The sequence below is a fragment of the Heterodontus francisci genome, chromosome 9 (genome assembly GCF_036365525.1).
Source record: "Heterodontus francisci isolate sHetFra1 chromosome 9, sHetFra1.hap1, whole genome shotgun sequence".
Classification (NCBI taxonomy): domain Eukaryota; kingdom Metazoa; phylum Chordata; class Chondrichthyes; order Heterodontiformes; family Heterodontidae; genus Heterodontus; species Heterodontus francisci.
In genome coordinates this window covers 116,241,784-116,265,021 of record NC_090379.1, presented here as the reverse complement: position 1 = coordinate 116,265,021, position 23,238 = coordinate 116,241,784, and the positions used below count along the sequence as shown (strand labels likewise).

General features: G+C 43.0%; 1 protein-coding gene across 2 annotated transcripts in view; it reads left to right on the top strand.

Annotated features, from left to right (window-relative positions):
• Positions 1-23,238, top strand: part of ubr1 (ubiquitin protein ligase E3 component n-recognin 1) — a 212,272-nt gene that overhangs the window by 157,876 nt on the left and 31,158 nt on the right. The window contains exons 31-37 of one of the 2 annotated variants that reach the window (XM_068039752.1): positions 156-249; positions 5,166-5,318; positions 6,751-6,848; positions 10,815-10,902; positions 14,908-15,056; positions 18,488-18,543; positions 20,748-20,844. In XM_068039752.1, the coding sequence (XP_067895853.1) occupies positions 156-249; positions 5,166-5,318; positions 6,751-6,848; positions 10,815-10,902; positions 14,908-15,056; positions 18,488-18,543; positions 20,748-20,844 (735 nt within the window). Of the gene's footprint in view, positions 1-155; positions 250-5,165; positions 5,319-6,750; positions 6,849-10,811; positions 10,903-14,907; positions 15,057-18,487; positions 18,544-20,747; positions 20,845-23,238 lie in introns of both variants that reach the window. The other variant, XM_068039751.1, reaches the window with a different exon arrangement.

Sequence of the window (23,238 nt, the reverse complement as noted above, 5' to 3'; positions counted from 1 at the left end):
CAGGATTGAGGCAGAGAATGCCCTGCTCCTGGTCCAGTATTTCTGGAATGGGTTTAGGGGGAATATTATCATAATACTCTTAGACTGATGAGTGGTTTTATTCAAAAGTTGTTTTCACGTTTTGACCATTTCTCTTATTTCCTTGTTTGCTTTAGACAACTATGACCCTATAATCATGCACCCTGAGCTCGGCTGCGGCACTCATGTAGGAAGCTGTGGTCATGTGATGCATGCCACCTGCTGGCAGAAGTAAGTTAATATGTGAGTGTACAGTACTTGTTTAACATTTGCTCCAAAGTGGTGCTGGTCAAGTAATTTGATTTGCTGATAAAGAATACCCACTGTGGTACACAAATATTAAAACTGTTTCCACGTTACGCACACAAAAGAATTGAGGCCAAATATGTTGAGGGTTCAGTTTAAAAAATTTAGCAATCTGTTAATAAATGAAGCGGAATTGAAGTTGGTGTAAGGATGTGTATTTTTGTAGTAATATAGATTGCTGTCCTGTGTCTGTATGCCAAGAATGACTCCTTGGTCACAAAATCTTTGTCAGTCTCTATCTCTCTACTCGCACTCTGTCACTCACATTCTCTGTACTCACACTCTGTCTCTCACTCTCTGTCACTCACTCACTCTGTCACTCCCTCGGCCTTGGCCCCCAGCCTGCCTCGCCCACTCTCTTTCCCCCCCCCCCCCCCCACCCTTTTGCTGTCAGTTGCCTGTTACTCTTCCTTTTTTGATTGCAATTTTGCCATTTTTATATCTTCCAGTTTACATTCTTTCACATGATCTTGGGACATGCTTTTCACCAATCTCTCCATTTTTCTCAAGGAAGCACTGCTTTTAAACATTTAACTCTACCTGATGCCCATTGTTCCTAAACTAACAGGTTGTTGTTAAAGGTTAGCAAGGCATAGAATGTAATACATGGTCAGTTACAGATAAGTTAAGCTTGAAATGTAGACAGCATAGCCTGGCCGAGAAACCGGCTGTAGTTGGCATTTGCACAGACATTTTGCTGTTAACCATTTGTCAGTTATATTGGCATACTTTTATACTATAGGGCTGAATATGAAATGGAAATGTAATTGTTTTATTTTTTTTAATTTAAGATGGGTCCTTTTACTATTTCTCAATCTTCATCAGTAACCCTTGTACTATATGCTATGGTGTTCTTCTGAGGTTGTCACTTGTTTCATTTTTGAATGAGCTATCTTGAAAGTTTCAAATGTGTAAACTGGATTGCAAAAGTCTGGTTTTCAAAGTAAGTTACTTTCTCATAGAATCCTAGGCACCAGCTTGGCAGGGAGTAAAAAAAGCTCCTTGGTGGAGTCGGCTTCGGCTGCTGTGGATTTGAAATACACTGGTAGGGTAGGTCGGTGGTTATGCTACTGGACTAGTAATCCGGAGGCCTGCACTAATGATCGGAAGACATGAGTTCAGATCCCACCACTGGCAGCTGGGGAATTTAAATTCAATAAATTAAATAAATCTGGAATAAAAAGCTGGTATCAGTAATGGTGATCCGGAAGCTACTGGATTGTCGTGAAAACCCATCTGGTTCACTAATGTCCTAAAGGAAAAGAAATCTGCTCTCCTTAACCAGTTTGGCCTATATGTGACTCCAGACCCACAGCAACACGGTTGAATATTAACTGCCATCTGATTTGGCCGAGCAAGCAATTCAGTTGTCTCAAACTGCTAGGCAGGACTATAATAAGAATAAAATCAGATGGGCCACTCAGCATTGACTTAGGCACCTGATTCGGACACAACAAAGGTACATCCAGCCCAGTTGACCCTGAAAAATCCTTCTCGCTAACATCTGGGGACTTTGGCCAAAATTGGGAGAACTTTCACTCAGACGAGTCAAGCAACAGTCTGACATATCAGACAGAATCATACCTTACAGCCAACGTCCTGAACTCTTCCATCACCAGAGGTGGCGGGCACAGTGGTAAACAAGCGGGAGGGAGTGGCCATGGAAGTCCTCCGCTTTGAAGTCTCATGGCATCAGGTCAAACATGGGCAAGGAAACCTCCTGCTGATTATCACCTACTGTCCTCCTTCAACTGATGAATCAATGCTCATCCATGTTGAACACCACTTGGAAAAAGCACTGTGGACAGCAAGGCATACTATGTACTCTGGGTGGGGGACTTCAATCCCCATCACCAAGAGTGGTTCAACAGCAACACTACTGACCAAGCTGGCCGAGTCCTGAGGGATATTTGTGCCAAACTGGACCTGAGGGGATGTTGAGAACCAACACAAGAGACAATCGTGCCTGACCTCATTCTTACCAGTCTATCTGTCACAGATGCATCTGCCCATGATAGTATTGACAAGTGACAGTGGAGATGAAGGATACCTTCCATCATGTTGTGTGGCACTACCACCATGATAAATGGGATAGATTCAGAACAAACCTAGCAGCTCAAAACTAGGCATCCATGAGGGGCTGTGGGCCATCAGCAGCAATGGAATTGTATTCTGCCACGATCTGCCACCTCATGGCTCTGCAATTACTGCATCAAGCCAAGGGATCACCCTGGTTCAATGAAGTGTAGAACAGCATACCAGGAGCAGCACCAGGCATACTAAAAAATGAGATTCCAACCTAGTGGAGTTATAACACAGGACTACATAAATACTCAATAGCAAAAGCAGAATGCTATATAGAGAGCTAAGTAATCCCACAACCAATGGATCAGATCAAGGCTCTGCAGTTTTGCTATATCCAGTCGTGAATGGTGGCGGACAATAAAACAACAAACTGAGGAGGAGGCTTTCCATCTTTAGTAACAGAACCCAACATGCCAGTGTTGAAAAGACAAGGCTGAAACATTTGCATCCATCTTTAGACAGAAGTGCTGAGTGGATGATCCATCTTGGCCTCTTCCTGAAATCCCCAACATCACAGATGCCAGTCTTTAGCCAATTCCATTTACTCCATGTGATATCAAGAAATAGCTGAAGGTACTAGATACATCAAGGGTTTTGGGTCCTGACAGCATCCTGGCAGCAGCGCTGAAGACTTTTGCTCCCTAGCCAAGCTGTTCCAGTGCAGCTAGAATACTGGCATCTACCCAACAAAGTGGAACATTGTCCAGGTAGGTCCTGTCTACAAAAGGCAGGACAAAACTAATCCAGCCAAATACCACCCATCAGTCTAGTCTCAATCATCAGCAAAGTGATGGAAGATGTCATTGATAATTCTATCAAGCGGCACTTCCTCACCAATAACCTGCTCATCACTGTTCAGTTCCGGTTCCACCAGGGCCACTCAACTCCAGACCTCATTGGAGCTTTGGTCCAAACAAAGACAAAAGAGCTGAATTTCTGAAGTGAGGTGAAAATGACTGCTCTTGGCATTCAGGCAGCATTTGACTGAGTGTGAGAATCCCTAGCAAAATTGAAGTCAGTGGGAATCAGGGGAAGACTCTCCACAGGTGGGTGTCATACCTAGCACAAAGGAAAACGGTTGTGATTGTTGGAAGCCAAACATCTCAGTCCCAGGACATTGCTGCAGGAGTTCATCAGGGTAGTGTGCTCAGCCCTGCCATCTTCAGCAGCTTCATCAACAATCTTGCCTTCATCATAAAATCAGAAGTGGGGATGTGTGCTGATGATTGCTCAGTGTTCCATACCATTTGAATGCCTTAGATAACGTCTGCATGCAGCAAGACCTGGACAACATTCAATCTTGAGCTGATAGTTATTTGCGCCACACAGGTGCCAGGCATTGACCATCTCCAAAAGAGAGAATCTAACCATCTCTTGACATTTAAAGGCATTACCATCGCTGAATCCCCCATTGACCAGAAACTTATCTGGACTAGCCATATAAATACTGTGGCTACCAGAGCAGGTCAGAAGTTGGGTATTCTACACAAGTGACTCACCTGCTGGCTCCCCAAAGCCTGTCTGCCATTTACAAGGCATAAGTCAGAAGTGTGATGGAATACTTTCCACTTGCCTGGATGAGTGCAGCTCCAACAATATTCAAGAAGTTCAGCAGCATCCAGGACAAAGCAGCCTGCTTGATTGGCACCCCATACACCACCTTGAACATTCAATCCCTCCGTACCATCTACAAGATGCACCGCAGCAACTCGCCAAGACTTCAACAGCACTTCACAAACCTGCAGCCTCTACCGCCTGTAAGGGCAAGGGCAGTATTCGCATGGAAACATCCCCTCTGCAAGTTCCCCTTCAGGTCACACACCATCCTGAACTAGAACACTGTTCCTTCATCCTCACAGTCAAAATCCTGGAACTCCCTAACAGCGCAGTGGGTGTACCTACAACACACGAGCTGCAGCAGTTTAAGAAGGTAGCTCACCACCGCCTTTCTGAGGGCAATTCGGGATAGGCAATAAATACTGGCCTCGCCAGCAAGGTCCACATCCCACGAACGAATATACTCCACCAGCCGCTGAAGAACGCAACTAAACAAAAGTGCACATCCCAAAGATTCAGGTTAAATCTGAAGTTGGATTTGGCAAAAAGATGTTATTTTAACAGTCATCAATATTATGAGGGTAAATTGGGGAGAAACAATTTCCACTGGCAGGAGGGTCAGTAACCAGAGGATACAGATTTAAGGTAATTGGCAGAGGAACCAGAGGAGAGATGAGGAGATATTTTCTTTTATACAGCAGGTTGTTGTGATCTGGAATCTACTTAAAGGGTAGTGGAAGCAGATTCAATAGGATCTTTCAAAAGAGAATTGGATAAATACTTGAAGGGGTTAAAATTACAGGGCAATGGGGAAAGAGCAGGGGAATGGGACTATTTGGATAGATCATTCCAAGAGCTGGCACAGGGATGATAGGCTGAATGGCAGTATGATTCTATGATCTGGGACTGAGTTAAGATGGAATACTTCAGAAACCCAGAGGCCTGCAGAGTTTTCTGAAGGATGAGGTCACAGGCCTTGAACATAATAGTCTCATTCCAGACACCATTTGCCACCTGCTCACAATCACTGATTTGGGCAGTGAAATTGGTCTGGTGCTGATTAAGGGCAGTAGGAAATGGGCCTGATCTTCGATCCTTTGAGATATTTAAACACACTATTCCTCTTCAGTTAAAAATTATGATTGAGACAGATTTCAAACGTTATCTTAGTTTTCCTTTTTTCTCCCCTGTATCTGCAGGTATTTTGAAGCCGTGCAGAACTCAACACGCAACAGGCTGCATGCTGAACTGTCATTTGATCTGGAGAATGGGGAGTTCCTCTGCCCACTGTGTAAGGCTCTGTGTAACACTGTCATTCCAGTTATTCCACTGCAAGCACACAATTTAGACAGGTATGCATATCTGGCAGTTTAATTGCTGCTTGCCTGTATATGAGAAATATGCTTTAGTAATTCATTGTTCTTACATTCCTTAAACTTAAAAGTTTTGTTGGTTTCCCAATCAAAAGGTAGTGGAAAAGTTGTTAATCTGATATCATTCACCTTCATGTTGATGAAGCGTATTCAGAATTCTCTCAAACTGTCTCTATGCTTTTCACTTAATACATCTTTTGGTCCCCCTCTGTTTTTCTTTTTGTCTTTTCCACTCTGCCTTCCTCTTTGTTTCCCTTGCTTGTGTTGTGACCTCCTCCACTTTGATGGCGCACTGCAGGAACTTGATCATGTAATCTAGCCTGACACTCCAGTGCAGTGCTGAGGAAGTGCTGCACTGTTGGAGGTGGCATCTTTTGGATGAGACATTAAACCAATGTCTACCCATTCTGGTGTGTAAAAGTTCCCATTGTACTTTTCATAGAAGAGCTGGGGAGATCTCCCTAGCTAATACTTGTCCCTCAACCAACATCACTACGACAGATTATCTGCTCATGTATCGCATTGCTGTTTGTGGGATCTTGCTAAAGTTGGCAGCCACATTTCCTTATGTTACAACAGTGACTATACTTCAGAAGTACTTCATTGGTTGTAAAGTGCTGTGTGATGTCATGGGGTTGTCAAAGGTACTGTATAAACGCAAGCCCTTTCATATACTCACATTAGGAAAGGCTATCTAAGCGCCATCTACAGGCTTAACTCGTATTGCAGGTAATTGCGGACACTTACAATAGGATTATCCTTGGGACCAAGTTAACAGTTATCAATGCATTTTGAAAAGGGTTGTTGTAACGTACCTATTCTTCTTAATTATATAATGGATATAGATTGTATCAAATAGGTTTTAAGGTTTTTAAAGGACTAGACAGACTAGATACAGGAAGGATTTTCCTGATGGCAGGGGAGTCCAGGAGCAGGGGTCACAGTCTAAGGATAAGGGGTCACAGTCTAAGGATAAGGGGTAAGCCATTTAGGACTGAGATGAGCGATTTCTTCACCCAGAGAGTGGTGAACCTGTGGAATTCTCAACCACAGAAAGCAGTTGAGGCCAAATCATTAAATATATTCAAGAAAGAGTTAGATATAGTTTTTAGGGCTAAAGGGATCAAGGGATACGGGGAGAAAGCGGGAACAGGATACTGAGTTTGGATGATCAGCCATGATCGTATTGAATGGAAGAGTAAGCTCAAAGGGCCGAATGGCCTACTCTTGCTCCAATTTTCCATGTTTCTAAGTGAATGAATCTCACTATAAAGGAGTGAGTTGTAAGAACTGGTATGTGAACAACAAACTACCAAGTGAACAACGTCACTGTTGTAGAATGTTGGCATATTATATGAAAGCTGTTCAATTCAAAACCTTGTTATAACCTGCCCGATTCACTGTATTACAGCAAAGATACAGAAACTATAGCACAGATGCTGACTTTATCTCGATGGTTACAAAACGTGATGGCAAGGATAACTGGACTGAATATTTCAGACACAAAAGGTGGGTTCATGATGGGAATGTTACATTTTAGCAGAAAAAGCATTGTTGTTTGAAATGGAATCTGGCTACAGTCTGACATCAAATCAGTTTCAATGCGACATGCGAATATGGCATGCTGCCACTTGGTTGCACCCAGAGGGAGTTGCGAGGCATCTTCTGGCCAGTGTCAAATGCTGAAAGTAATAGCAGCATATGGATAAACAGTAGGGCTAATTGAATAACTCTTTCAAAAAGATGGCACAGGCATGATGGGTTGAATGGCCTACATCTGTGCTGTATGATTCTCTGACTTAGGAAGGCCACACGAAGTGGGATCAGTCAAAACGAGGAAAGGCCTGTTCATAGGCTTATCGACACAGAAGGAGACCATTTGACCCATCTAGTCTGTGCAGGCTCGTGCAGAGCAACCCAGTCAGTCCCATTTCCCCTGCTCTATCCTCATCGCCCTGAAAGTTTATTTCCCTCAAATATTCATCCAATTTCCTTTTTAATCTGGGAGCATTTCCGCTTCTACACCTTTGTAGACAGTGAGTTCCATCCAGGTCATTATCACTCACTGTGTAAAAAAGATCTTCCTCACCATCCCCAACACCCGCCCCCTGTAATTCTTACTCAAAACCTTAAATCTGTGTCCCCTAATCCTAATACCATCAGGTAATTGGAACAGCTTTTCTTTGTCCACGTTATCGAAACCGGTCACAATCTTGTACATCTCTATCAAATCTCCCCTCAATCTCTTCTGCTCCACGGAGAAGAACCCTAACTTCTCCAACCTAACCTTGTAGCTAAAATCCCTCATCCCTGGAACTATTCTGATAAATCTCCTCTGTACTCTCTCGAGTATCCTCACATCCTTCCTAAAGTGTAGTGACCAGAACTGAACACAATACTCTAGTTGTGATCTAACCAGACCTTTGTAAAGGTTCAGCATTTATTGTTGATATATTTATTGGAATTCAGTGCTATTTACTGCAAGTGAGGTTTACAAGAAATGACTTGCAAAGAGGTATGCGATCTGTCAATTTTCTTGAGTTGCAAGTGATTAACTACCCTACTGAGTTCTGCAGTGTTTGGAAATTCCTTCTTTTGCCCCCACCCTTTATTTTCTCATATGCCAAACAGTCTGCTCATTGGGTAAATGCCACTGTGTAACTGGCTGTTAGGAGGGTGTGAGAACATTGCAGATAATCATAGAACCATACAGCACAGAAAGAGGCCATTTGGCCTGTCATGCCTGTCCCATTCCCCTGCTTTTTCCCTTCAAGTATAAAATTCCCTTTTGAAAATTACTATTGAATCTCCTTCTAACACCCTTCTGGGCAGTGTTGTTCAGATCAAATAAAACTCACAATGTTTAAAAAAAATTCTCCCCATTTTCCCTCTGATTCTTTTGTCAATTATCTTAAATCTGAGTTACCCACCCTCCTGCCAATGGAGACTTTCTCCTTATTTACTCAATAGAAGCCATTTTGAACCGCTGTGCTAAGTGACCCTAGTGACGCTGAATAAGGTGGATGTTTGCTACAAACAAGGCTAGGAGGACCAGTGGATATGGCTAAGTGCTCGGCATCCACAAACAGTCTGCTCATTAAATTTAAATAACTACTTTTCAAATTTAATCTCTTCCCTCTGTCGCTGCTATCCCTGCACCCTACCCACTAAGGGGATTGCACATTAATGGACATAAGAGGGAAAAATTAAATCATGTTCTGCAAATGCGTTGATTTGTTTTGTTATCTACTATCTGAACACCTATGCAGTCATAGTCAGCTGGCCTCTGACACCAGAAACATCAGAGGAATGTATGATGGCATTAAGAGAGCTTTTGGGCCAACCATCAAGAAGATCGCCCCCCTCAAATCTAAATCAGGGGACACAATCACTCACCAACGCAAGCAAATGGACCGCTGGGTGGAGCACTACCTAGAACTGTACTCCAGGGAGAATGTTGTCACTGAGACCGCCCTCAATGTAGCCCAGTCTCTGCCAGTCACGTACGAGCTGGACGTACAGCCAACAAAATCGGAACTCAGTGATGCCATTGATTCTCTAGCCAGCGGAAAAGCCCCTGGGAACGACAGCATTACCCCTGAAATAATCAAGAGTGCCAAGCCTGCTATACTCTCAGCACTCGACGAACTGCTTTGCCTGTGCTGGGACGAGGGAGCAGTACCACAGGACATGCGCGATGCCAATATCATCACCCTCTATAAGAACAAGGGTGACCGCGGTGACTGCAACAACTACCGTGGAATCTCCCTGCTCAGCATAGTGGGGAAAGTCTTCGCTCAAGTCGCTTTAAACAGGCTCCAGAAACTGGCTGAGCGCGTCTACCCTGAGGCACAGTGTGGCTTTCGAGTGGAGAGATCCACCATTGACATGCTGTTCTCCCTTCGCCAGCTACAGGAGAAATGCCGCGAACAACAGATGCCCCTCTACGTTGCTTTCATTGATCTCACCAAAGCCTTCAACCTCATCAGCAGTTGTGGTCTCTTCAGACTACTAGAAAAGATCGGATGTCCACCAAAACTACTAAGTATCATGACCTCATTCCATGACAATATGAAAGGCACAATTCAGCGTAGCGGTGCCTCATCAGACCCCTTTTCTATCCTGAGTGGCATGAAACAGAGCTGTGTTCTCGCACCAACACTGTTTGGGATCTTCTTCTCCCTGCTGCTCCCACATGCATTCAAGTCTTCAGAAGAAGGAATTTTCCTCCAAACAAGATCTGGTGGCAGGTTGTTCAACCTTGCCCATCTAAGAGCGAAGACCAAAGTACGGAAAGTCCTCATCAGGGAACTCCTCTTTGCTGATGATGCTGCATTAACATCTCACACAGAAGAGTGTCTGCAGAGACTCATCGACAGGATTGCGGCTGCCTGCAACGAATTTGGCCTAACCATCAGCCTCAAGAAAACGAACATCATGGGATAGGACGTCAGAAATGCTCCATCCATCAATATTGGCGACCACGCTCTGGAAGTAGTTCAAGAGTTCACCTACCTAGGCTCAACTATCACCAGTAACCTGTCTCTTGATGCAGAAATCAACAAGCGCATGGGAAAGGCTTCCACTGCTATGTCCAGATTGGACAAGAGAGTGTGGGAAAATGGCGCACTGACACGGAACACAAAAGTCCGAGTGTATCAAGCCTGTGTCCTCAGTACCTTGCTCTACGGCAAGAGCCAAGAGCGATGTCTCAATTCATTCCTTCTTCGCTGCCTCCGGAGAATCCTTGGCATCAGGTGGCAGGACCGTATCTCCAACACAGAAGTCCTTGAGGCAGCCAACATCCTCAGCATATACACCCTACTGAGCCAGCAGCGCTTGAGATGGCTTGGCCATGTGAGCCGCATGGAAGATGGCAGGATCCACAAGGACACATTGTACAGCGAGCCCAACACTGGTATCAGACCCACCAGCCATCCATGTCTCCGCTTTAAAGACATCTGCAAACGTGACATGAAGTCCTGTGACATTGTACACAAGTCGTGGGAGTCAGTGGCCAGCGATCGCCAGAGCTGGCGGGCAGCCATAAAGGCGGGGCTAAAGTGTGGCGAGTCAAAGTGACTTAGCAGTTGGCAGGAAAAAGGACAGAAGCGCAAGGAGAGAGCCAACTGTGTAACAGCCCTGACAACCAATTTTATCTGCAGCACCTGTGGAAGAGTCTGTCACCCTCGAATTGGCTTATATAGCCACTCCAGGCGCTGCTCCACAAACCACCACCTCCAGGTGCTTACCCATTGTCTCTCGAGACAAGGAGGCCAAAGAAGAAGAGAAGAAGTGTATGGATAGTGGAGTTATTCTCCGAGTTAACTTACTGGTTCAGTTGAAGCACCAACGTGCTGCTCTGCTTCATTGTTTTTTCTATAGACATCAAGGTATGCAATTTTGGTGTAACACACAAAGCTCTTGTAATGATGTGGGGGGAGTCAGTAGTCATTGCCTTTTTTTTCCTAGAAGAGGAAAGCAACCTAATTCAAGTGGGTCCAGTCTCATGGAAGAATCCTGTTGAATTTAGATCCATCCTCAGCTTTGGAGTACAGTCACCGTACGTAACAATTTATTTTTAGCATTCTCTTATATGGTTCTGTGTGAAAAAGTTGTATTCATTTAACTAAGTATTGAAGGCAGTGGCATGTTACTTGAAACACCATGCTGGACTATGCATGAGCAGTTGCCATGGAGTGGTGACACAATTGTCTAGATTCCTCACTTTGACTTCCTAATCTCAGTTCTTCTGGGGAGGTGCCTAATAGATACCTGCCGCTTCTTTTGAAAAAAAGGATGGAACCAGATTGAGATCAATGTGTCAGCCATGTTTCCAGAGCCCCTGACTGTTGTCTGAATGTCTTCAGAGCTTCAGTCCCTGGTGTCTATTGAGTAGGTTCATCTCTAGCAAGGTGGCATTGGGGCCTCTTTGGTTGACCCCGATGTTCCTGGGTGAGGGAAGGGTAAAAATTGCTCGAGGTTTCTGCTTCCAAATGTCTGCTGCCCTGCTGTAAGATGCATCATTACTGAGTCAAAATCCTGGAACTCCCTACTTAACAGAACTGTGGGAGAACCTTTACACAAACTGCAATGGTTCAAGAAAAGGAGCCACCACCATCTTCTCAAGGACAGAGAGGGTTGGGCACCTGGCCACTGACTCTCGAATCCCAAGAATGAATATTAGAAATTTTACAATTTGCATTTGTGGAAATTGAGTGAGAATAGGATCTCTCCCAGCTTCAGTGAGAAATGACACAAAAGGATGAGTTTTTGGAGGGCTTTCAGCATCCATAGAGCTGAACCTTAGCGTTCTGGAGTTAAGCAAAGGTAATTACATAGGCATGAGGACAGATTTAGCCCTACTGGACTGGGCATGAAGACTAAAAGGTAGGACAGTTGATGAGCAGTGGCAGATGTTTAAGAAGATATTCAGTTCCTCCTAACTAAAATATATTCCATAGAGGAAGAAAGATTGTAAGAGGGGAAAAAACATCCATGGCTAAGCAAGGAAGTTAAGGATAACATAAAGACAAAAACTAAGTCATACCATATTGCAAAGGCCAGTGTTTGGCTGGAAGATTGGGAAACTTTTAAAGATCAACAAAGGGTTACTAAAAAAGTAATAACAAGAGCAAAGGTAAATTATGAAAGGAAACTAGCGCAAAATATAAAAACAGGTAGCAAAAGCTTCTATAAGTATATAAAAGAGAAGAGAGTAGCTAAAGTGAATGTTGGTCCCTTGGAGGATGTGACTGGGGGGTTAATAGTGGGAGACACAGAAATGGCGGAGACACTAAATTAGTATTTTGCCTCCGTTTTTACGGTGGAGGACACTAGTACCATCCCAATAGTAACAGGTAATGCAGAGGTTATAGAAAGGGAGGAACTTAGAACAATCATCATCACTAGGGAAAAAGTACTGAGCAAACTATTGGGATTGAAGGCAGACAAGTCCCCGGGGCCTAATGGTCTACATCCTAGGGTCTTAAAGGAAGTGGCAGTGGAGATAGTGGATCCATTAGTTATAATATTCCAAAATTCCCTGGATGTGGGAAAGGTTCCAGTGGATTGGAAAAATGTTAATATGTTAAAGGGCTGGAGACAGAAAGTAGGAAACTATAGACCAGTTAGTTTAACACCTGTCGTTGGGAAATTGTTAGAATCCTTTATTAAGGAAGTAATAACAGGACATTTAGAAAGACAAAACGCATTCCATCAGAGTCAGCATGGTTTTATGAAGGGTAAATCGTGTTTGACTAATTTGTTAGAGTTCTTCGAAGATGTAACAAGTTAAGTGGATAATGGGGATCCTATAGATGTAGTATATCTGGACTTCCAGAAGGCATTTGATAAGGTGCCACAGAAAAGGTTAATACACAAGGTAAGATCACCTGGGGTTAGAGGCAATTTATTAGCTTGGATAGGGGATTGGCTAACCAACAGAAAACAGAGATTCGGGATAAATGGGTCCTTTTCTGGTTGGCAAGATGTAACTAGTGGGGTGCCACAGGGTTTGGTCCTCGGGCCCCAACTATTTACAATCTATATTAATGACTTGGATGCAGGGATAGAAGGTACTATAGCCAAATTTGCAGATGACACTAAAATAGGTGGGATAGTAAGTTGCAATAAAGAAATAAGAAATTTACAAATGGATATGGATAGGTTAGGTGAATGGGCCAAAATTTGGCAGATGGAGTTTAACGTGGGTAAGTGTGAGGTTATCCATTTTGGTTGGAAGAATAGAAAGGCAAATTATTATCTAAATGGAAAGAAACTTCAGAGTGCTTCAGTGCAGAGGGATCTGGGTCTCCTCGTGCATGAATTGCAGAAATCTAGTATGCAGGTACAGCAGGTAATAAGGACGGCAAATGGAATTTTGACATTTATTGCTAAAGGAATAGAGTATAAAAGTAGGCAAGTGTTGCTGCAACTGTACAAGGCATTAGTGAGACCGCACCTGGAGTATTGCGTACAGTTTTGATCCCCTCACTTGAGGAGAGATGTAGTTGCATTGGAGGCAGTTCAGAGGAGGTTCACTATTTGATTCCAGAGATGAGGGGTTTGTCCACAAAACTGGGTGGGAGGGTGAGTTGTGAGGAGGATGCAGAGAGTCTTCAGGGTGATTTGGACAAGTTAAGTGAGCGGGCAAATGCCTGGCAGATGCAATATAATGTGGATAAATGTGAGGTTATCCACTTTGGTAGCAAAAACAGGAAGGCAGATTATTATCTGAACGGCTACAAACTGAGAGGGGAATATGCAGTGAGACCTGGGTGTTCTCGTACACCAGTCGCTGAAGGTAAGCATGCAGGTGCAACAGGCGATTAAAAAAGGCAAATGGTATGTTGGCCTTCATAGCAAGAGGATTCGAGTACAGGAGCAGGGATGTCTTGCTGCAATTAGACAGGGCCTTGGTGAGGCCACACCTGGAATATTGTGTGCAGTTTTGGTCTCCTTATCTGAGGAAGGATGTTCTTGCTATAGAGGGAGTGCAGCAAAGGTTTACCAGACTGATTTCTGGGATGGCGGGACTGACGTATGAGGAGAGATTGAGTCGGTTAGGATTATATTCGCTGGAGTTCAGAGGAGTGAGGGGGATCTCATAGAAACCTATAAAATTCTAACAGGACTTGACAGGGTAGATACAGGAAGGATGTTCCCGATGGTGGGGGAGTCCAGAACCAGGGGTAATAGTCTAAGGATACAGAGTAAACCTTTCAGGACTGAGATGAGGAGAAATTTCTTCACCCAGAGAGTGGTGAGCCTGTGGAATTCGCTACCACAGAAAGCAGTTGAGGCCAAAACATTGTATGTTTTCAAGAAGGAGTTAGATATAGCTCTTGGGTTTAAAGGGATCAAAGGATTAGGGGGGAAAGCGGGAACAGGTTATTGAGTTGGATGATCAGCCATGATCATAATGAATGGCGGAGCAGGCTCGAAGGGCCGAATGGCCTACTCCTCCTATTTTCTATGTTTCTATGTCTTATGAAGAGAGATTGAGCAGTTTAGACCATTACTCTCTCGAGTTTAGAAGAATGAGAGGAGATCTAATTGAGGTATATAAGATGATTAAGGGGATTGACAAAGTAGAGGATGTTTCCTCTGGTGGGGCAATCTAGAACGAGAGGTCATAGTTTTAGGATAAGGGGTAGCAGATTTAAAACAGAGATGAGGAGAAATTACTTCTCTCAAAGGGTCGTGAGTCTGTGGAATTCACTAGCCCAGAGTGCAGTGGATGCCGGGACATTGAGTAAATTTAAGAAGGAGATAGACAGATTTTTAATTAGTAAAGGGTTGAAGGGTTATGGAGAACGGGCAGGAAAGTGGAGTTGAGGCTGAGATGAGATCAGCCATGATCGTATTGAATGGCGGAGCAGGCTCAAGGGATTGAATTGCCTACTCCTGCTACTGGTTCTTATGTTCTTATGTCACTGTCCATAGGGGAAAAGGAGAGAAAATTGGGAATAAATGGGTTATTAAACTAGAATTAGGATAATGCTAAAATAAGTAAAATATAGTTGTTTTTTCTAAATCCTTGCTCTCTTTCTCTGTACCTGTACAGGATCAAGTATTCAAAAAGCATTGTTGAAATGCTGCAGTTGTTCGCTACAGCCGTGTACCGAATAGGGTTGAAGGTTGCTCCCAATGAAGCTGATGCTAGAGTTCCAGTGATGGCATGGAGTGCTTGTGCCTTTACCATTCAGTCCACAGGTATGCAATATCTAGTTACACTTTTCAGTTTCTGGGTTAATGCTGTCTTAAAATTGCTGGAAGTTGTCCTTTATTTGAACAAGCTATCCCCTTTGTGTATTTTTAAATATTTCCTTCATCCAGCAGCCCTGAAATTGATAAGATTTTTGTTAGGTAAGTGTATGAAGGGTTATGGAACAAAAGTAAGCAAATGGAGTGTGAGAACCAGATCACCGATGATCTAATTGAATGGCTGAACAGGCTTGAGCTGAATGGCCTCCTCCTGTTCCTGTGCCCAGAGTGCTGTAGTTATGAGGAGCAGGTGTGCCTTACTCCTAATTCTTCTTGTAGCTGGCTGCCAGAGACCATCCAGGCAAGATTCCCACCTTCAATTGATTTTTTTCAGCCTTGCTCAATCTCTTGAGCCCCCACTTCTTGATCCGTTAAAATTCTGCAGCTTTTACTCACTGACCACCATGCATATTGCAGCTCAAATTGGGATCCAGGCAGAGTAAATGGAACCTGTAACTCTATCCTGATTCTGTAGCATTGAGCACGAGTTCATAAAATCATACAATACAGCCATAAGAAAATAAGAAACAGGAACCGGAGTAGACAATATGGCCCATCAAGCCTGCTCTGCAATTCAGTGCAACCATGGCTGATCTTCTGCCTCAACTCCACTTTCCCACCTGCTTCCCATATCCCTTGATTCCCTGAGAGATCGGTCTATCTGAGCCTTAAATATACTCAAGGATGCAGCATCCACTAATCTCCGGAGTAGGGAATTCCAAAGATGCACAATCCTTTCAGTGAAGAAATTTTACAAAATTATAGAATCACAGAATTGTTACAGTACAGAAGGAGGCTATTCAGCCCATCGTGTCTGCACTGGCTCTCCGAATGAGCAATTCACTTAGTGCCATTCCCCTGCCTTCTCCCCATAACCCAGCACTTTCTTTCTTTTCAGATAACATTCTAATTCCCTTTTGAATGCTTCAATTGAACCTGCCTCCACTTTCAGTGCATTCTAGACCTTAATCACTTGATGCTTTCTCTTCATCTCAGTCCTAAATGAACGACCCCTTACCCTGAGACAGTGTCCCCGTGTTCTAGGATCCCCAGCCAGGGGAAACAACCATTCACTGACTACCCTGTCAAACCCCTTCAGAATCTTGTGTGTTTCAATGAGATCACCTCTCATTCTTCTAAACTCCAGAGAGTTTAGACCCAGTTTACTCAGCCTGTCATCATAGGACAACCCTCTCATCCCAGGAACCAATCGTGTTTGTGCCAACCCTTTGAATGAGCTAGTCAGTTAGTCTCGCTTTCCTTCTCATATCCCCTCTGCAGCTCATCCTAGGTGCTCCTCAGAGAGCACTAGAAACAGGAACATATTTAAAGTCCTGTAATGGCCTGGTAGAACAAAGTTTGGAGATCCTGGAGATATGTTTGGATCCCCAGCTCAGTTGCCATTTGCATTGAGCTTTCTAGGGAAGCTGGACCTCACTAAGCCTGATGAGCAGGAACATCGGACTAGATTTTGACATAAACCAGATTTCAACATCCCCTATACCCCTTTCATTCTCCCTCACAAATAGGGTCACCCACAATCTGAGTTTTTTGAGGATGTATCTTGTAGGGTAGATAAAGGGGAACCAATAGACGTAGTATATCTGGATTTCCAAAAAGGCATTCGATAAAGTGCCACACAAAAGATTAATAGGCAAGATAAGGGCTCATGGAGTTGGGGTAATATATTAGCATGAATACAGGATAGGTTAATGGACAGGAAGCAAAGAGTGGGCATAAACAGGGCATTTTCATGCTGGCAGACAGTAAGTAGTAGAGTACCACAAGGATCATTGCTGGGGCCTCAGCTAGTTATAATCTATATTAATGACAGATGAACAGACAGAGAGTGATGTATCTAAGTTTGCAGATGATACAAAGGGAGATGGAAAGGTAAGCTGTGGGGAGGACACAGGGAGGCTGTAAACAGATATAGACAGGTTAAGTGAGTGGGCAACAAGATGGCAGATGGAGTATAATGTAGGGAAGTGTGAAGTTATTCACTTTGGTCATAAGAATAGAAGAGCAGAATATTTTTTTAAAGGTATGAAACTTGTAAATATTAATGTTAAAAGAGACTTGAGTGTGCTTGTACAAGGAACGCAGAAAGTTAGCATGCAGGTATAGCAAGTAATTAGGAAGGCAAATGGTATGTTGGCCTATATTGCAAGGGGATTGGAGTATAGGGATGAAGAAGTCTTGCTACAGTTGTACAGGGTTTTGGTGAGATCATATCTGGAATATTGTGTGCAGAGTTTCGGTCTTCACTTTTAAGAAAGGATATACTTGCATTGGAGGCAGTACAGCAAAAGTTCACTAAATTGGTCCCTAGGATAAGGGAGTTGACCTATGATGAGAGGCTAAGTAAATTGGGCTTATACTCACTGGAGTTTAGAAGAATGAGAGGAGATCTCATTGAAACAGACAAGATGCTGAATTGGCTGGATGGGGCAGACGCTGAGGAATTGTTTCCGCTGGTAGGAGAATCTAAAACACGGGGGCACAGTCTCAGGATAAAGGGCTTGTCATTTAGGACTGAGATGAGGAGGAATTACTTCACTCAAAGGGTTGTGAATCTTTGGAATTCTTTATCTCAGAAGGATGTGGATGCTCCATCGTTGAATACAGTTAAGGCTGGGATAGACAGATTTTTGGTCTCTGAGGGAATCAAGGGATATGGCAAGTGGGCAGGAAAATGGAAGCCTAAGATCATGTCTGCCATGATCATATTGAATGGCAGAGCAGGCTCAATGGCCATATGGTCTACTCTTTTTTTTGTATGCATGTGTTCAATCTCTTCAGATCATAGAACTTAGACACGATAAATAGATGGAAATTTTCAAAAGAATCGAACTCCATCATAAAGTGATGTAAATAAGCTTCCTTTTAATGAAAGCCATAAGAGGAACAAAGGATCAGGAGTAGGCCATTCAGCCGCTGTTCCGCCATTCAATTAGATCATGACTGATCTGGATCATAACTAACTGATGTGTGTCTTAACTCCATTTATCCCTTTTGTTCCGTAACTCTTAATAACATTTCATCAATCTCAGTTTTGAAATTGTCAGTTGACCCCCAGCCTCAACAGCTTTTGCCACTGAGGGTGGAGGTGAGGGTGGTTTGGGGAAGGGAGTTCTCAATTTCCACTATCTTTGTGTAAACACATGCTTCTGACATCAGCTGTGAATAGCCTAGCTCTAATGTTAAGATTCTGGGTGCTCCCACGAGAGCAAATAGTTTCTGTCTATCTACCCCAGTGAATCTTTACTGCAGACAGTATTGAAAAATGGTTGACAAGTTTATTCATGTACAATGATCGATATACAGTTATAAACAAATCAGTTATTCCCACTTTTAACGCTACTTTCCCTCTCCTGCAGAGAATATACTGAATGATGAGGACAAAGTTTTATTCGGATCACTGCCAGACAGACAGGTAGAATGACTACTCTCTGCTATAATTACTAAAGTTCTGTTATAAAAATTAGTTGAATAAAACTCATGGGCATATAAACAATGGTGAACATGGACTTAGTTAATGCTGAGATTGTCTTAGAATCATGAATTTTACAGCACAGAAGGTGGTCATCTGGTCTGAGGAGGTCTCTAAAAGAACAATCCATTTAGTCCCATTCCCCTGCTAGTTCCCTATAACCTTTCAAATATCTATCCACTTCCCGCCTGATGGATTTTCCCATCCTTTCCCTTCATTCTTTTGATCCTAAATTTATGCCGTATAATTTTAAATGCCTCTATCAAATCTCCACTTACCTTTTTTTCTGTTAAAAAGAGCCCCTGTTTCTCCAAGATGTCCTTCATTTCTGGTATCATCTTAGTGGGTCTGTTTTGCATTCTTTCTGTGGCCTTGACAAATTTGTTGAAGTAAAACTGGGCGCAATATTCAAGTAAACAATTAACTGTGGCCTAACCTATGTTTTGTGTCGGTTTAGCGTTGTCTTTATGGTTATGTACTCTGTGTTCCAATTTATAAAATTCAGCATGCTTTTTTTAAAATCGCATTTATTGACTTGGCCTCCCACTTTTAAAGATCTGCTTACCTAAGCATCTAACTCTCTGTTCAACTACTCGTTTTATGATTTAATATATATGTTCTCTCCTTATTTTTTTCTCCCAAAATGAAACACCTGATATTTGTCTCCATTAAATTTCATCTACTAACCTGTGTCACACTCTGGCCTCTTCACAGGTAACCACTCTGTATATAAAAAAGTAGTGATCCCACCACTGAGCAATACTACTGTTTACAACCCACCAGTCCAAAAATGGATACATTAGCCATCACCCTCTGTTCACTGTTCTTTAATTTGCTATCTATGCACCTTATTTAAAGGACATTCATAACCTTTCCTTTATCAATACAGTTCTACCATTTCCTCAAAGAATTCTATATATTCCAAGATGTGATTTGTCTTTTACAAATCCATGTCAGCTGTCCTTAATGAACCCATGTTTTTCTGGTGAGATTTAATGTTATCCCATATAATTGTTAGGGAATGGATGTTCTCATAAATTAATAAGTAATTCCACAAGATAATAGGGTTCAAAGTTATTCATTGATTTTCTTAATCCTTGCACATGTACTTAGGATCACAGTGACAATACAAGACCGGAGAATTCACCGTGTCACAGGTTTCAAGCTTGAAGGGAGGCTGGCCGAGCCTAATCGAGTTCTGAAGTATCTACTCTTAGCACCCCTTTTTATATACCTTTCTTACAGTCTGATTATCTGACAGTCCACATGCTTCAAAATATTACCTCATCCAATTAGTTTTAATGTGAATAACACTCCAAGCCTTCATCTTGACTGAATTGTTAATCAAGTCGTTCAACTGGAGACAGTTACAAGGGTCCCAGGATTTGCACAGATGTGCCCTTGGACATGTTTTCCCTAGGAGGACAACTGCTAGGTCAATGAATTGTAGCTGAATGTTTATCAGTTAAAGTTTCTGTCTGGTAACTTGTAGTTCCCACTGAACATTTCACTAGAAACGAAATTGTTATTTCCAACCTTCTAACAGAAACTTGCTTAGCAGTCAAAAGCCAGAAAATTGAAGAAATTAATATAAAATAAATCAGTATTAACCCACTTCTTGCATCATGACTTCTGCTGATGTTAGGTTGACTGGTTTATTGTCAACCTGGTATCTATCTATCTCTCTCTCCCCCCCTCTCTTTGAACAGAGATGTTAAATTGGTAACCCTCCAGTCCTCTGGTACAACCTCCACATCTAGGGATACTTAAAGGATTGTGATCAGAGCCACTACTCTCTAGCTTCCCTGGCTTTCTGGGAATACTTCCCATCAGGAACTCAGTGCACTTTGCACTTTTGAGTTCCTCTGTTTATTTCCAGACCGGCATACTTATCTATAGTTAATTAATTGCTCCATCTCCTTCTCTTGCACGCTTTCATTCTCACTATCACACTCTTCTGCAAAAATCAAGGCAAAGTACTTGTTACTAGCTCTTCCGTTCTTTCAGCCTCCATAAGAAGACTTGGCTTTTCATCTTTAATCTACACCTAGAGTAAGCTGGGCTTTTTATTCCCTTGGTCTTCAGAAAATTATGTGTTGCTGATGAAAAGCAGATTCTGACTTGTGACCGATTATTTCTAATTGTAGGGTATTAGCCTGAAAGCAGTTCTGCAGTTTGCTGCCTCTCAGAGAGTGGTGGCAGCACCCAGAGTTATCCAGAAGCACCTAACCCGCTTAATATCGGGTAAGTACGGGCATTTACTGGGCAGCTAAACATGCAAAATTTTCATTTGCAACATGAGCTGAATATAATTTTGAAGCACTAGTTGATAACTATCTTGGTAATAAATTGAGTTGAGGCAAACGAAACAGATGGGAAATCCCAAAAAAAATTCATGCTCTGCTTATGATAACATGACTTCTTTACGTATCCTCTCATTGTGAAATGGCAGATTCTGTTTTGCATACAGGCTTATTAACATTCTCACATTTTCAGTGCGTAACACCAATACTGACCTCTTATGTTGAATAAATCGTTTTGTAGAAATAAACTGCTCATTGTAAAATGGTGGGGAGAGGTTTCGATGAAGCAATGGGTTTGAACTCAGACCAGACAGGTGACATAAAGGTGCCCCTCTCGGTCTATGGGAGTCACGAATGAAATGAGCTTTCGCCTAAGTTCACCAGGGCACAAACTGAGCTTAGAAAAGGAGAGAAAGACTTGTATTTATACAGAGCTTTTCATGACCTCAGGCCATTCCACAGCACTTTATAGCCAATGAAGCATTTTTAAAATGTAGTCACTGTTGTAATAAATATGCTAGCCAATTTGCACAAAGCAAGGTCCAACGAAGATCAATTAGCTAATGACCAGCTAATATTTTTTAGTGATGTTGGTGGGGGGCTAAATATTGACTCCTCTGTTGCTCTTCGAATAGTGCCATGGGATTTTTCACGTCCTGTAGAGGCGCCAGGCAGGGCCTCGGTTTAACGTCCCAGCTGAAAGATGGATGAGACACTGAGTCAGCTCACTGAGAGATGGTAGAGGAGGATTGTTAGCAGTCTGCACCAGTCATCCCTGTGGCTTCTGAATGAAAAGTCACACCTGTCCAACAAGGGGTACTACTCCGAACCTGTGGTTTCGTGTATTATTGCGCAGAGTTGAGGGAGCTTTGTTATGCAGATGGCTGTACCGCAGGTTCTTGATGCTGACTTTGACTTCTAAACTTTCTCACTTTCCTGAGCAGAAATATAATATCTCTAAAAGGTTATAAAGCTCGTTCAACCTCTGGTACAGCACCTAAAGCTGACTCCTCCCATCCAGTAACATCTGTGCAGTTGGAGAAATATTGGATTAAAGGCTTAATGTGGTATGCTAATTAAGCAACAAGAGCTTTCTGTTCGTGAGCCTTGATTGCATCCAGAACAACACTGATGGAAGTCTGTGAGCAGTTTTCCCTCAGACATGGCTCAAAACACTGTGCAGACACACACACACGTACTGGGAAAAGGCAGAAAATAACTTTTAAAAACGCGACATACTGCTCAACTTGTAGTCATAATACCAACAAGATTTGGATGAGATAGCCTGTTTGGTTCGATACAGTTTGCCTGTTCAGAAAGATTCCCTCAAAACAGAACCCAGCTGTTCTGAAGTCATCCCAGGATTGTCACTTCCACTACTGTGCCTGGAAGTGTGTCGAAGAGCCTTCTGGTGGCAGTCCAAAATCTTCCTTGTGAGCCTGTACTCCCTTACTCTACCGTTATAGTTAAATGAAGTAGTGTCTTGTTAGATTAGATTAGATTAGATTAGAGATACAGCACTGAAACAGGCCCTTCGGCCCACCGAGTCTGTGCCGAACATCAACCACCCATTTATACTAATCCTACGCTAATCCCATATTCCTACCAAACATCCCCACCTGTCCCTATATTTCCCTACCACCTACCTATACTAGTGACAATTTATAATGGCCAATTTACCTATCAACCTGCAAGTCTTTTGGCTTGTGGGAGGAAACCGGAGCACCCGGAGAAAACCCACGCAGACACAGGGAGAACTTGCAAACTCCACACAGGCAGTACCCGGAATCGAACCCGGGTCCCTGGAGCTGTGAGGCTGCGGTGCTAACCACTGTGCCACTGTTGTTCACTATTTTAAATAGATCCCTGAAGTCTGTTCAATTGGCAGATATCCATTCACCAAAATCAGGAAGCAGGAGACAGTCTCTGATCCTCAACTGTTTTATTCTCAGTCCACAGTTCAGTACCAATACCAGTTCCCACTCTTCCCTTCTGGACTGACTCCCTGTCCAGAAATAACTCCTTGACTAGGGAAAAACCCAGCCCTTCAATACAAACTGCAATGAGCATTAAGGGCCTGCTCGGGTCTGCAAGTGAAACCCGACCTGATCCCGACAGAACCACATCCAACCCAGCCCGAGTCCTTTCATTTTTTCCCGCACCTGACCCGACCCGACCATCAGTTAACCTAGCTTCCATTTTTCACTTTGTCACTTATCTGCACAAGCTTAAAAAAACTGTAACTAAACAACCTTTCAAGTCCAAAAAGTACATTAATATTGGAGCCACGTAATGGAGGTGGTGATAGAGTATGTCCAACACGACATTACCCGAG